This window comes from Tinamus guttatus, unplaced genomic scaffold (genome assembly GCF_059628265.1).
Source record: "Tinamus guttatus ecotype Peru unplaced genomic scaffold, ASM5962826v1 Tinamus_guttatus_pri_ptg000198l, whole genome shotgun sequence".
In the NCBI taxonomy this organism is placed as follows: Eukaryota; Metazoa; Chordata; class Aves; order Tinamiformes; family Tinamidae; genus Tinamus; species Tinamus guttatus.
In genome coordinates, this window is record NW_028288732.1 from 3,007,826 (window position 1) to 3,024,047 (window position 16,222).

General features: G+C 37.7%; 1 protein-coding gene across 1 annotated transcript in view; it reads right to left on the reverse strand.

The window, feature by feature from the left end:
* NAALADL2 (N-acetylated alpha-linked acidic dipeptidase like 2) overlaps window positions 1–16,222 on the reverse strand; it is a 212,826-nt gene that overhangs the window by 150,793 nt on the left and 45,811 nt on the right. Inside the window, exon 4 of the mRNA XM_088523818.1 lies at window positions 5,703–5,822. Coding sequence (XP_088379944.1) covers window positions 5,703–5,822 — 120 coding nt within the window. The remainder of the gene's footprint in view (window positions 1–5,702; window positions 5,823–16,222) is intronic.

Genomic DNA, 16,222 nt, shown 5'->3' on the forward strand with positions numbered 1-16,222 from the left:
ACTTTGCTCCATTTCTCAGGACATAGCATCAGACAGTAAATTGGATGATTGCATTTACTACTTACTTTTAAGGGCTTGATAAAATAGAAAATTATGCTTGGGTTTCACACCTCTAAAATTCAACACGAGTTTCAGAGGACTCCACATCAAATTTTAATGAGTCAGCCAACCTCTAGCCTTGAATGGAAGCCACTTAGAGTCTCACTCAATTTAAGCCTATTAGACTAATAGGAGGAGGTGTGCTGTAAAACAGACAGCCCCTTTCCTCTGGAAACACTGGATCATAATGTGAGCTGGACTCATTTTCAGAGGATGCCTTCAGCATATGCAGTTAATGTGCAGTTAAACATCCAATTGAGCATACAAATATTTAGAATTACTTTCCTAAGTGAAAATTAAGCTTTAAACTTTACTGAAGCTTTACCAGGACTACGGTACACAGTTGAATAGCTAGGAGCTTAGGGTTTGATTTCGCAGAGGGAATTCAGAAACCCCTGTAACAACCCAAAAGCAACAGAGAGAACGGGAACTTGAGCTGGGACTACAAGTATGTATGTAGAACAGCCCTGAAAAACACTGCGACTCCAGAAACAAAGAATGAGCAATATCCACTTTTGTTCATTAACTTATATGTCCCCTCATTTTCTCTACTAACAGCTCATTTCTCCTTCCATTCAAACAAATCCAGGATTTTTGTAATCAAACCAGAAATGAGTAATAACCAAAATTGCCTTTACTGATGCAGCCAAAATGTTGATTACTTGAGCACGTTTACAGGAAGGAAGCATTTTCCCCTAATTAAACTACAGAAGGAAGGAATTCTTCCTGTACGTCTATTTACTGCAGTGCAGTTGACTAAAAGGATCAAAGAGCAAAATTTTGTCAACTATTTCGTATTCTCCTGGACAGGTACAGGCTGGATTCACAAGTGTGTTGGCATTGCTTCACTTTTAGGTGGTGTAGGTCACAGTATCCCATCCATCCATTACTGGATGTTGGAATAAATATGGTGTGAATTGACATGCTTGCTCTAAATAATTCTGGGAAGTGTCAGGCTCCTGGGGATGGGACAGCAAAGATTCAGATCTCCAAGCCTATTTTTTTTATGTTTCTAGGACTTCTATCCACACTACCCTATTTGAACCCCTATAGGGCCCTATAGGGGCCCTATATAGCCCTATATAGCCTATATAGGGCTCAAATTTACAAAAAGGGCGTGGGAGGGAATATAATACAATTTTACATCCCATAGAATTCACACGGGAATTGGGTATCTAAAAATTTTATGCACCTTTGAAAAAATTCCATTGCATTACACAAAATATTGCGTCCATAGCAATAAAAATGTATATGAGGTATTAGCAATTCCTAAAATACTTTACATTCAACATAATTTATACATTCATATGCGTGTGTATATAGAGAGAAGGAGAAGAGAGAAAAAGTCAGTCCTAGTTAAACAGAGATTTAGAATGTAATCTTTACAGTTATGAGCTAGTCATAAAAAGTGCCAGAGGGAACAAACAAAGCAAAAAAAAGGAGAAATAAACAATGTAGACTGTAGAAAGTATAATGACTTTTTCTAAAGTAAATATATTTATAACTAACACAGTTATTAAATAGAAGCCTTTTGCAAATTGCTTGTATTTTAAGACTCTTTAGGATTTCATATTTAGGAAATTCTCATCCATAAGCGGCTGCCCATAACCTCTGCATAAACATACAAGCATCCACATTTTCTAAAATTTATGAAAAAGCATTTTTATGAATATTTATGAAAGCACTGAATTATTAAAACAAATATAGATATTTACACATTGAAACAACATCTTCATTTAACAAATGTGAAAAAAAAGTTAATGTTTGAACATTTTAAAGATAAAGTTGTTTGGCCTTCAGGGTTCTTGTTACTCTATTAAAAGTTAATTTAGGACAGAAACTACAGCTTTTTCTTGAAACTTGAACCCAAAAGATTAAATCACGATCACAATATTCTTCAAAACATGAAACTGGTGGCGGTATTTCCGGAGGCTGGAATATCTTTTTGGATATTGAAATTATTGTGCAATGCTCTATTAAAAAATAAATCAAAATTCCTCTTGCTGCTTTTCCCGGGCTCACAGTCCTGAGCTCGGAAGAGCTGGAGGGCAGTGGAGCTGCATGCGGCTGAGGTGTTTTAACCAGTCTGTCATCACACATTTTTATACTGCTGGAAGATGATGTTTCTGTCTATAAACGAATCGGACAACTCAAGCTGCTCTTTCTCAAGGAGGTATTTCACATCACAAGAGTAAGCTGCTTAATCACTACTAATAAATCTTGCCATCTTTCCCCACATGGATGGAACCAACTTATTGGGATGGATGGGTCTGCTTTGACCTCCTGCACGTAACTGGCTACTAAAGCCCAGAGATCCCAACCACCTGAGGTCAAAGAGCCACTTCTGTTTGATGGAAGGAAACTTCCCTTCTAGCCAGGCTACCAGAAGGCAGTCAGTTCAATCTGAAGGCATGAAGAAATATGTATTCTACCTTGTCTCTAGAAATTAGTTCTAGAAGCTGTGCATCATTTATATTCTAAATTTATCTAGCTTCAACTTTTTTTTTTCCTCCTTTCTTTCTTCTCTCCCTTCTTAATCCACTTCCCTCTTTATTCAAGAGCAATCCTGTTCTTTAAGCATCTTGAGGCTGCAGTCTCAAGATCCCTTCTGAGGCAGCCACAGTATCTGAAGAATTTACCCTTCCTCAGTTACTCATTGCTGCCCTTTAGGAAGGGATCAGCAGCCTCACGGCTGCACCACGTTAACGCACCCAGGAATCCTCCTTCCACCCCTCACCGCTCAACCAGCTGCCTCGGCCTGCGCCGCTGCCGAAAATACCTAAAACTCTTCCGTTTGCATTTGAAAATTACTCCACCTTCACTCTACTATACCTGTCTTCACCCCTTCAAGCATTTCTGTCATTTTCTCTCTCTTAATATTAATTATAAATCAGACTGCAGAATTTTATTCCCTTACTGATTTTATCAGTGCTGTATCAAAGATAAAAGCACTTGCTAAACCTCCCCTCTAATCTGTTATTAATAGATCTTTCAATATATATCCCTTATATATCCTTTTTATCACAAAAGTGCAAGCTCGACCTGTTTTTTTTCAGAGTCCATGCTGTCTTTGGGTGCATTGCCCTGCTCTAAAGATAGAGTCCATGTTCTTCCTTTTTATATGTATGATTGATCATATAGCTGTACTAACCTATTTTTCATTTGAAAGGGTCCATTTTAAGAGATCAGGACACATCTCTGTGATTCTGCCCAACCTTCAGCTAATCTGCCCACTGCCATAAGCACCAAGAAAATAAAAACACAAAAGGGGGAAAAATGAAGAACACATGAAAACAGACCAGAAGACAGTAAAAAAGGAGAAAAGTGAAAAGCACACACATGCAAGGGAAAATGAAAAATAAAGACATAGTAAGAAACATTGTATTCATGGTATGAAGATGAAACCTCTTTATGTATCTTGGTACATGACCTATAAAAGGTAAGAGTCTAATCTTGAGTGGGACATATAAAGTAAAATAATGAGAAATTAAAGAACACTGAAATGTTAAAAATACAAGGTAAGTGCAGAGATTTGGGGCAAGAGAAAAGTACAGTGACAGCTCTGTTAGAACCTAGCTTTCTGTTTTAATGTGATGCAAACTCAGCCACGTGCAAGTCAAAGATAAGGAAAAAGACAGGCAAATAGAGAGGAGTGTCTATTGAAGGAGAATGTGAGACCCAAAAGTATGTATTAGAAAAAAGTACACAAACAGTAGATTCAGCAGTGAGATACTGTGCCCATTTAAACCATTAGGACAACCTGCTTAAAGCTATCTTCATCTTTCACTTACCAAATGTTCCCTATACTTTCACTTACAAGTATTTCTTCGAAGGAATATATTTCTGGTAACTTAGCATCTGGTAACATATTTTCTGATACTTCTAAAAATCACAATTATTTCCCAACCAAAGATACTCTATGCAGTTTATATTCCAAAAAGGAGAGTTTATGACCTCAGAAAGAAAAAATTGCTGAAGTGAAGGGCAGATTTCCTATCTTTAGGATAAGGAGAGCACAAGTAAATAGCTTTGGAGGTTGTTTTTTTTTTTTTTTTTGGCGGGGTGGGGGGTTGGGGGTTTGTTTTTGTTTTTCCCCTATAGACTTTAGTGAGCATTTTTAAAAGTGAAGCTGGATACGTGTGTGTGGGTGCGTCACCATCTCAGTCCAGATAAGCAGTTCACAGTTTTGAAGTCACCCTCCTGACCAACCCGCTGACCACCCTTTGGTTCACCTTGTGTAGCATTCCCTAACCGGGCAAAGTGGATTCTTTCTAAATAAAATTAAAGCAGATGAGCAGCACCAGGAATGCAGCTGATACACTTCCACCACCAGTAAACATTTTATTACCTGGGACCAGGCTAGAATCAATACAAAATAAAAGCTCCTAAAATCTGCTTACAAAAATGGAGATTAAGTTGGTTAAAATTCAGTCTTGCAAACACTGTACATACTAGTATTACAGTGAATTTTGTATCTTTACCAAATTAGTATCTTAGGAGCTCCCACAGCTTTTTCATTATTTTTGTCGGAGAGCAGTGAAATGAGAAGAATGGTCTTAGGGGCAGAGATGATGGGCAACAGCCAAATTCCAATAACAGTAACTGACCTTTCAAGAACATAATTAGATTGCATCTAAATAATTTAGATAAATAGCTAAAGTTACTGAGTTGAAAAGGGCATTTTTTTACTGAGGCAACTATTATTCTTTATATATATATATATGTGTGTGTGTGTGTGTGTGTGTGGGTATATATATATATAAAATATATAAATTATATATTTATATAATATATAAAAAGTGGTTGTTTCCTGAACCTGTGCTGTGGGCTAAATTGTGCTTTCTGTGGCCAAGTGAGCAGCTCTAAATTCTGTTAATTACAAAACCTGGAGCTACTGGACTTTTATAATTGCTTTTGTGAATTGGGCATAAATTGTTTAATTATTTACAGGGCTACTTTGCTTTCTGAAGACATAACGCTTTTGTTTATGAAGTACTTGCAAGAGAAGCCTGACATTAGGAGCTTAAATGGGCTTTATATGTTGAGTCTGTCATGTCTAATGCACAAGAGAACACACGAGCCCAATCTCTGTGGTCTCTGACAGCACTAAAGGTGGAGGAGAAGCAGCCTTGGCGCGAGCATGCAGACATACACACGTACAGCCCTCTCCATACACCTGCAACCAAAGAAAAGGAAGGAGAGAATGGGAGAAAAACGGAGTGCTAAACCAGCAGGAGACCAAGAAATCCTTACCTACAGTGACTAACCATTGCTGGCAGGGTATTTATACACATACACAGCTCTCGTGGGGTAGTGTGCTTACACTGTTTGTTTCTGTTTGTACTTTTTAGGGATTTCTTTATTTGCCGAAAGGCTTGTAGTGTACCCAGGGAAGAGACAGTACTGGAGCACTGTAACATATGCAGCAAAATCAACAGCAGCAAGACATATAGCCACTACAGGGACAGCTAGTCAGCATTAGGAATCTAAACAGCAATGCATCCTGACTTACCATGATGTGATGGGAAAGGCCTCGCCTTGATATTTAGAAACTAAACACCAAACCAATACATTAGTTGAAGCCCAGCAAGCACATAACTAACCTTGTAAAGCAAAGGTGATTGTCCCAGCTTCAAAAGTGCTATTTTTTTGGTCACATCAGTAATGGCTTGAATCCGGACCAGGTCTTCAACAGTCCCATACTGCACATCGACAAGCTCTGCCTGGGAGAGAAGACACAGTTCAAGTTACGCTTAAAAGCAATGAGGACACTCGGTACGGAGGGACAGCACTGCCTGGGGAACCACCAACACTGGTCAGGAGCCACCATGTCCTTCCCTCCTATTCCTCATCACTCTCAAGGGCTGGAGAATTAGATCTGACCGATACATTTCGATCATCACAGTTTTAAATTACAAACCCTCTCCTGCAATAAAATACATATATATAATAATAAAAACACTCTTTACCACTGTTTTACCAATAAAACAGAGATGATGATTGTACAAAACCACCTGGCGCAGCCGATGCTGCCCTCTGCACGCATTGAAGTCAGTACTGGACTCTGACAGATGAGGATTCTCCCTCATTAACTACACAAGTGCATTTAAAACCATGTAAGGGGTATTCATTCACCCCCGACAATTTTCTTAAATGAAACCACAGCCGTGTAAAGCATTGCAGAGAAGTATGAACGATTATCCTGGTCACTTATAGGCATATCTAGATATACAGCCTCTATCAGCATACTCTTTTCCTAGGTGATCCCATAAGCTTTGTGAGCAACCTAGTCCAACAGTTAAAGAATTTTATCATCCATCAGTCACCCAAGCATTATATATGGATCACCATAATGATGACCGATGACACTTTGATGTTTCTATCAATTTTTAAAATTATTTAGCTTACTTCCAACTAAATCCAAAGTGTCTACAACAAGCAAATCTTTATCTATCTCTTTTCTTAAAACACTCCAAGATGATGTGTTAAAAGTCTAAATTATGATTAAATGTCAAGCATTGGCAGAGAGGGAAGAATACTTCAAGAGGTTTTAAAGGTTTTTTTTTCATAATTTAAGAGTGACTGAGGGCATTTTTCGCATGTATTTAAGGCAATAAACTCTGGGTGAACACCAACTATGAGGATAATCAGTCTGGTACATTTTTACATTAAAATGTTATGGAGCTAACAGGAAATTGCCAAGAAGGCTCTGGAACCTCTAATTCTTGCACACTGCTTATATAAAATACAAGCACAAGATGACAAAACAATATTACACAAGTGTTTAAAAATTAAAGAGGAACCGTACAGGATAGAAGAGATTCTTCTCCTCCCCGGGTTCAGCCAGGGTAACTTGAGTCTGGACGGATTGCCAAAGGCAATCTTCTCATTTTAGGCCTCTCTACACAAACTGTTGAAAATCTAACAATCGTTCCCGAGTCGTAGGATGTGTGAAACTTCACTAGCTTCCTACGCTAGCTTCCTATTTTAGGAAAGTACTTAACTTTTGACAGCTACATCTGAATATTTTGCCTGAGTTTGTGACTCAACATTTAAGTGGAATTCATACTTTCTGCCTCGAGGTCCCTGTATTCCTAAATGTATTATTTTAAATTTCCAATTTAGCAACTTTCTAAGTCTACAGGATATCAGCAGTCTTGTAGAAACCAAGTATTTAAAAATGCCAATAAAAAAACACTTCCGTAACAAGCAAACATCAGATTTAACACCAAATATTGACATTTGAGATGAGAAAATCTTGACCTGGTGCAGTTTGTTTTGAAAAAGGTAGGGTTTCAGTAGCTAAAGAACATGAAAACTATTTTATAAAATTTCAAATGGGGACTAGAGGCTTCAATCAAAAGTAAATTTTTCATCTGTGATCATCTTGTTTGTAAGGGACAATAAAAGCAAGTGAAGATTTGCTTATAGTCGTGAAAGCCCATCTGATGCTCCTGTACAAAAAGATCTCACACAAGGAGTCTAGTTATCAACAGATCATATCAAAGAAGGACAGAGAATTAACCAATGGACTTCCTCAAAGTTCACGCAAATTTTGTCTCATTTTGTAGATCTGAACTTTATTTTACTTTGTACAGAAGTGTCAATAGATACACTGAAGTGTAATAATTATTCAGCATCCCACAAGTGCAGGGGCTTGAGAGGGGCCTTATATGGAAACTGACTGTCAGAGAGACTTCTAATCTAATTCCTTTGGATCCAAAGCCTTTCCCCACTTACCCTTAAGAAAACTGAAAATCAGAGCTTTCATCACTTGCATGAGAGGAAACCACACTGCAATTTCCCAAGGCACAAACCAATATGCAAAAATAGGACGTAATGAGGTATCAAACTATTTGCTTCCACAGTGTGCCTGTTTGGAAACGAGATCCCTGCCCAGCTCCATTCAGGTGCCTCTTCTCCTGTCACCTTTTGCTAGCTCTTCCTCCAGGGTGCCATCATCGCCTGCTCTAAAGCCTAGAAAGTCAAGTATGTTTGCATGGCTGATACTTGCTAACTGTCCTAAGAGTTTGCAGGGTAATTTGTGGGTGCAAATGGCATCTTGGAGAGCTATTCTCTGCTCAATCCCAGTCAACACAGGAACTCAGCAAAAGTCACTTAAAATACGAAATAAAAGGCGCTACAAAAACATAGCTTCCTTTTTAATCATGAGAAACAGAATTTCATTCACTAGTGCCTCAAAAGCTCTGCAAGACCATGCTCTCTGCTCCACAGCTTGAAAAACAGGCTGCAATGCCAGAGCTGTTAAATACTTCCCTATGTTGAGCATGTAAGAAATCATTATATAATGAAAAAGCAGCTGGCTATATTATGAAAGTGAGTTACTTGGGCTTTCACTGCACCTCTTCCACATGAAGGAACTGCCAAAGTGCAATCTATCACAAATCTTTCTTTTATCCTTGCCTGAAAAGAAGGTTGACCTAAGGCTCTTGTCAGCCCTAACTTTAGGGGTAATTATATATCTATATTTCACTAAAACTTCCAAGGAGCTGTCTTATCACAGTTCTTCTTAAATTTACCTTTTTGAGAAGCAGGGAAGTAAAGATAGCACATATCTACTAAAATAATTATCACATCCTGGTAACATCACATCAGAGAGCCCCAGCGGACATGGATTAGCTGGAGGTTCGCTCACCTAATTTTAGATTTAAACTTTAGCTAACATTACAAAGAACAAGAATAAATAAAAACCCTTGAGGAAAACTGCACAGTAACCCTCCTCTCCTGAACTAAATCAATTATTAAATGTAAGTTTAAAATAAGGTCATAAAATTTTAGCAGCACTGCCCAGAAACTAATAGGTAAACATTATATTTATAATGATAGTTTTAAGTATGACCTTAAATATGACCCTTCCCGTCTTCCACACTTGAAGACTTTAATGGAATTTGTAATAAGGAAAGTTTAGCACTACTCAATGGTATTATCTCATCAAATACCATATAGCACTACTAGCTCAGAATAGTCAGTCACGGTTTAACTTTATTGAATATGCTGAGGCACAATTAACTGGATCCTTTTGTTCTTGCATAAAAATAATTTTTAAAAACTTGCAAAATCATGTTAAAAGAACCCTTTCGTAATCAAGAGCAGTACCCTCTCAATAATCCTCTCTGATTATGTTGTATGAAGCCCTGTTTTAGCCATAATATTCTTTAAAAGCCACTACAAAAAGAAGTTTGAATTTTCTGTTGCTGTTTTTCATTTTAGAGATGGTCAATATGACATAATCCTTATTTTGCACAAGCCATATTTTAAAAAGCAGTATATTCCACCCTTAGCCATCCATACGTGACGAAGTGCTTTTGTTTCGCAGGATAATTCTGTTTAAAAACAAAAGTGAACCCTTCTTTTTATCAGGCACAAAGATACGATTATTGAAGAACAAATTGTGATGTGCAATATGAAGTTTGGTAGTATTCCCTGATGCATGAAATGAAGGCGGGTAAGAAAACTAACATTTTTAGAAAAAGTAATTATTTTATGTTAGACTTACTATTTAGCTTCTAGGTCCCAAGACGATGCTCAAGGAGTTGTAAAAGTTGTGTCTTAGTTCTGTCTTAAAAACTACGATAAAACCACATCAATCTAGCAAAGTCAAGCACTCTGAAAATGCCACCAACAGGGCAGTCGAAGGCCTTTATTCAGTCTTATCTACATAGCTCTAAAAATAAAGAGGATAAACAACATACTTCATCCAGTCACGGTGAATTTACTTATTTTAGAGAAAGCAAATTTTCTGAAAGGAAAAACGTGAATAATAATCTGAAATAGGTGGCCCTCTGAGTCCTGAAGATCCTGGATACAATTTTAAAACTTCCCTTTCTCAACTCAAGCCCTGCACAACCAGGCACAGGTGTTTGCAACAACCACCACAACCCAGAGGAAGACAGTGCAGGGGGGAAGGTCGCACTTCACCTGCCTCTGCTCCAGCTGTCGAGGCTGGAAATCCCAGGCTAGAAACACATCATGTGCACGCAAAGAGCTTTACTTCTAATCCTTAGGAGGATACATTAAGGTGAGTGTTGAGCCATCTCTATATAACTTATCTGAGGGGCATAAACTTATGCCAAAAACAAAAATACAGAGGTATAAAAATGGCTGTGATGAAAATCAGTGTCATCCCTTCTTAGTGCTACTGAGAATTATTAATGCCTCAGCTCAGCAAGTGTGAGGTACAGCCAGTTTCTTTCAAAGTCTAGAGGAAACAAATCCACGAAGAAAAATTCAGCACAAGCAGCCCATATTCAATGAATCCAAAAATTATGAATGCATTTCATCAAATACTGCTCAGCTGACTACTATTTAACAATTGCCCATACACAAACTTTCAGAGAAACGAGATCTTAGAAACTGCAGCAGTGAAATAACTAATACTCAGAAGCACATTCAAAAAATTCCTGGAAATTCTGCCATGACTACCAAAAGAATCTCAGAAGCTCCAAGTATTAAAAAAAAAAAAATTAAACCATACACTCTCTATATGATTTATTTAAGTCTATGTACTCCTCAGAATTGAGAAAGACACTTTCTCTAAAGAGCAAGGAGGTAATTCTGGAAGCACCAACATCTCTGAGCAGTGAGTGTTCAGGCCTACTTCCCTCCATTGCCTTCATTTATGCAATTCTATGCCCTTTATTTCCCCCTTGACATTCCATTCCTATTTTCACCCAATAAAGATAACAAACATCCAATCTATGATCAAAGTCAGATAAGCTCCAAATATTCATTCTGCCTAAAGTAAAATCCCCAAAATGTATTTGCCAATTGTAACTAGGAAGGCAGTTGAGGACCATCAGAGCAAGAGGCTAACTTTAATTAAACACTTCACTGTAATTTATTTGCACAGCTCCGAAATTGCGGCTGAAGAGAGCACTCAGCACAGCAAAAAAAAAAAAAAAAAAAAAAAAAAAGGAAACTCAAAGTTGGCTGCAAATCAAAACTCGTCATCCATAGACATGAAGAGGGGTGGGTAGTCGGGGAACCAGAACCATCTCCTAGTGGTTGCTATTGCCCAAGCTGCGCTAGGCCTTGCTATATATATTTACTCATATATATAAGTATATATGGTCACATACATATATGCAGACATACACATATATATATGTTTGTATATATTGTATATATTCAGACTTACTAATTTTTTCCCTTCTCTTCACTTGATTGAAGTTTAAAAAATAGACAGTGGGAGAAGTGCATGTGCTAAAGGCCGATGTCTCGGTACTCTCTCATTCAAGGAAGGCTTGGCTTAACCAAGAAAATAAAGTGCAGTTTGAAGTATTGGTTTCTTTTACAATAACAAAAGTCAATATGAGTGAAATAATTCTATGAAAATTCACGGAAGCCAAGTTCACGTGCAGTAGTCTTTGTTTTCTGTGTTTTACTTTGTGAAGTTCAGTGTTAACAAAAAGGAAGAGATCTGACAAAGCAAGGACGCAATTCAAAGTTTGGTAAAAGAAATACAAATCAGGCATAAGATACAAAGAAAATCTGGAAAGAATTTGAAGCAGATGACAAAGTCATTTTTGAGAATACAGAGTTTTTTTGTTTTGTTTTTAACATGAGAGGATCATTTTTAATTGAACTGTTTTTGCTATAAACTACAAATTCCTGTCTTTAAAACAGCAGGATGTAAACACTACACTCCAGTATTTACAGTAACTTCAGAATGACACTGCCTCTTGGTGAGCTTTCCACTGTCTATTTACACTGTGAGCCATTAGGTGTAGGACTTCAAAATCCAAGCATGCTGTTTCCTGGCAGCAAATAGTGTGTTTTGTGTGTCCTGTGACACTCACATTTACAGACCGTCTGGGAAAGCCTGGAGATAGATCTGGGGTATGTGAAATCCTGCAAAGCGCTGAAATCATGAAATCAGGGTTTTTTTTTTTTTTTTTTTTTTCCCCTAAAGCAAATCTGAACAATCCTTATCCAAGCTTTAACCTCTAGTAGAAAAGAATTCATCATCCTCAACCTTCCTTTTATATCTCCTTTATATCTCCTATGGTTGCCCTTAAAAACATTCACTAATTTTATCATATACAGAAAAGATTCCCTCAATATTCTCTCTGCATTTCTGAAATGCACTCCAGAAACACAGCAAAAAGTGAAGCTACTAGTGTAATTTTCAGCAGAGAAAATTGAAAAATGGAAGCTTAAGGCAGACAAGCTCTATACGCAGTAAGACAGAGGCAATAAGATCATCAGCAAAACACCTGAATTGAAACAATCATCCGTTTTATCCATCAGATCCCGAGCCTAAAATCCTAGCCAAGGCTGAAAGAGTTTCCTTCTGGGTGTTCAGCTTGTAGCGCTACATGACTGTAACATTTTCTTCTGCCCTGTGATGCTGGAATTTCCTATCTAAATGAGAAAATCTTCAGAAATAAAAATTGTAGTTAAAATTTTGGTCATTTCCCTGTCACACAATTTCTAGGTTTTCTTATTATTTTGCTCTCTAACATTATTTGGCTCCCAAGTCAAGACTGCGCCTAGAAAGCAGTGACCACAGTGGGAGGAGAGGTGTCTCCATGAGGACATGCCAGCTGGGACATTTGCCATACCTTTTCTGCCCTTATTGCCCCTTATTCCCCTTGGTCTGACCCTCGAGGGCACCAGTGTGAAGCAGCAAAGCTCATGGGACACAAGCTTCACTCTCTACGCTGCAATATAATTCAAGGAAAGGAAGATAAATTCCTTCAAGCATCATCTTCCGCGTGTGCAGCAGCTCCCAGGCCAGCCACAAGCCAGTGACTGATTAATCACCCTCTCTTTGAACTGCAGAGCACAGAACATAAGAAATAATTATGAGAACAGCACTGGTATCTCTCATGATTAATTCGCATTAAGGCCCACTTAATGAATGGGATAAACACAGTAACTAATATCCATTATGTGAGATGCTAGTCATTAGATTTATTTGTACTCACTGCAAAAGACAGCACACCAGACAACAAAAATAATTCCTTATTCTAGGAAAAGGGCAGACCGATATATTTGCACATGCATATATATTTTTTTCTCCTCATTTAGAGGATTACTGTATTTCCAACTGGATCAAAAGTGAAATTCTGAACAAAAAGCTTGTTCTCGTGCCATTTTGAGTCAGTGTACGGGCTTGAAAATTCTGACTGTTCATGGACCCACACAATAGACTTCTACCAGCTACACCTGGCTACCAAACTTAGGCTTGCCTATGGGCAGTAACTGGGTCACCTTTTTTATTTTAATACACATTTTAAAAACTTCAGCTCTTACATATATTTTTGAACCAGCTGTATCAGAGCTATATTCTGCACATTTCTTCATTCTCCTCTGAAAAGCTTTCAAAAGATACTTGCTTCAAAGTTTTCTTTTTTGTCTTTTAGACTTGTTCTTGGCTTTTTGGTCTTTCCTACTATTAAGACTCTGTGTCAAGGCTTTTAACATTCCCAAAAGCAACTTCTAACCAAATATATCCTTTGCTCCACTACACAAAAATTCTTTAGCAACGATGCCAGAGAGACAGCTCAAATCCATCCTGATCAAATTGCTCCTATTACAGTAGCTTTATCCTTAATTAGTTTATTGTTACAACATGTCATCTAAACTTTATTTTTAATAAGAGCTCAAGTGACAGTATTAGAAAATGGTATTTGGACTTGCTATCACCACTTTCTAATACAAAAAGGAGAAATCTGGAGACTTTTGTGGAATTCTCAATGCTACTTTCATCCTGTAATATTAAAAAGGTCTTAATAATGGGAGTGTTGTAAACACTTGTAGAAAAGTGTTTAAGGAGTTGATATTATTACACTACAGGAAATATATTTTAAGATTCGACAAAATGTTGTGCACTATTTACTGTAAAAGTTACACTCGTAGATACAGATAACGATTATGGTAAAACATATTGCCAAGGCTTCTGCTGTTAAGATTCATCAGGATGCATTGAAAATTAAAATAGTCACTGATTTTTTCCAGCTGCCAGCTCTAATTCACACGGGATACCTTTGTTACTTAGCTTTTTACTCTATTTCGAAAATTCAAAACCAAAGTGTAATAATTCAGATATTTTTTCTGGGGATTTTAACCTGCACTCAAATGGATGATTGGCTGGCTGATTCTAGGGACTGCCAAGGTCGTGCTCCCATGGAAAGGATGGATAGGAAAGGTAAGAGCCTGCTGCCTCCAGCCGCAGCCACTTCGACCTGACTGCTCTCCTGAAAGCTTCTAGTACTTGGTTCTCTTTCACAAAAACAAATTAGGAATTGAATTGCTACTGTATTTTACAGTAAATAATGTTTATGCTACTATTGTTAGCTCTCATTATAAATTCAAAGTTGTTTCTCACATCCCTTTCTCACCTTAGTCATCTCTTAATTACTGAAAACATTGCTTTATTTATTTTCTCTCGGTTTCAGCATTTCATCAGCTTTTACCATAAGCAAGATCCCTTCAAAGCTGTTCAAGCTTTTAAAATTCTGGAGAAAGTTCAAGAAAAGAAAAAGATCATGAAGAAGGGCCCTGAGAAGCACACCAAACTGCTCACAGCAGTACCCACAGCCTGCTTGGCATTCCTCCTCCATTAGGAAAGCTGCTTTTGCAAACGTCCCCAAGAAGATTTCATCATATGGCCCTGAATTACAGGTATGTTGTAGGTAGGTTCATGTTCACCAAGAAGGACATTAAAAAGGCAATGCAAAAAACCAAGATGCCTCGCAGCTTTACAGAAAGATTCCCATCTCACCTGGAGTTCTGCTAGTTAGGCCTGCACCAAACACCATTAACAGAAAGTGGGCATGAAAGAAGAGTACCTGGGTCGATATAACCTGCCCAGTTGAATTGCTGTTTACCTGGTCCAAATTATAGTGCTTTATTATATCTGCAGGTATCCACACTTCTCACCTTTGGCCTTCTGCAATTATTAATTACATTATTAATTACATTAACTTGTTACTGAAAAGTGATTACTAAAAATATTACTAAAGCCTCAGTCCCAGTATTAGTACAATATTCTCAACAAAAGGGTTTGCAGTAGTAGCCAAGTGCAGCTTTTAAACCCTGCTCGTCAGTGATGGAAAATCTTGCAGCAACAGCAACTGAGCTATTGCCCATGATAAACTACAACTGTTAATTTAGGGCAATGTGAAACTTATTTATTAATGATTATATGATATATGCCAGAAAACCAACAAAATTTTCTGCTGCAAGTCTCTTCAGTGATCGTTTTTGTTATTCTGGATTTGAGTTTTACATTATATAACCTTTACATTGCATTTCACAGCTTTCTGTATTTAATTATAGCGGATTGGCATCTATGCTCTAGTTAATGTTGACTGTTGCTTTCTATTTAAAGGTCAACTCTACTCTAAAATCCATATTCTTGATTGTCTTGAAAATCTGCTTGGCCTACTTGGTATGCATAGCAGCGGTTTAAATTATGATTATTTGTAGAAGAGGTTTCTGAGAAACTCCTCTATAAATAAAAGGTAAATAAAATGCTTCTAAAACACGTAAATTTTACATAAATTATATGATTCTTCATGTGCATGTGTTATTCAACCAATAGCCTGCAAACGGATTCCCGTAGCTAGAGATTCATTTAGATAGTACATGTCTCTTCAGGGAAGAAATTTAAAGAAATCTTAATAGACATGATAATGAACTAAATTGGCATGCCTAAAAGAATTAAATGCACACTTGTATCAAGATTCCCCCTAGCTTGATATTTTGCACCAATGTGTTAACAAAAATGACCGAAAGACTCAGGGTGAAATGGTGTGACTATTTAATCTGAGCGAGATGCCCTCTCTGCCCCGTTAGCAAGCACGCTTCGGAAGGCTCATCTGCTCATTTTGCCTGGGGACCACAATAACCCAGGGCAGAATAATTTTTTAAACTTTTCTAAAGCCAACCTGCTGACTCCAATCTTAATTCAGAAATATTGTTAAGGAAATTAATGCTGATTAGCTAGAGGGAAGCTAAGTTAATAAGGGCACACTAATCACATTCCCAGCACAGCGGAGCTGAATGCCATCAAACAAGGGGACGCTGCCGGGTCAACGAGTTCCTGGTGCCAGGGCCACCAGGGGAAGCTGCTCGTGGCTTTTTCCCACTGAGG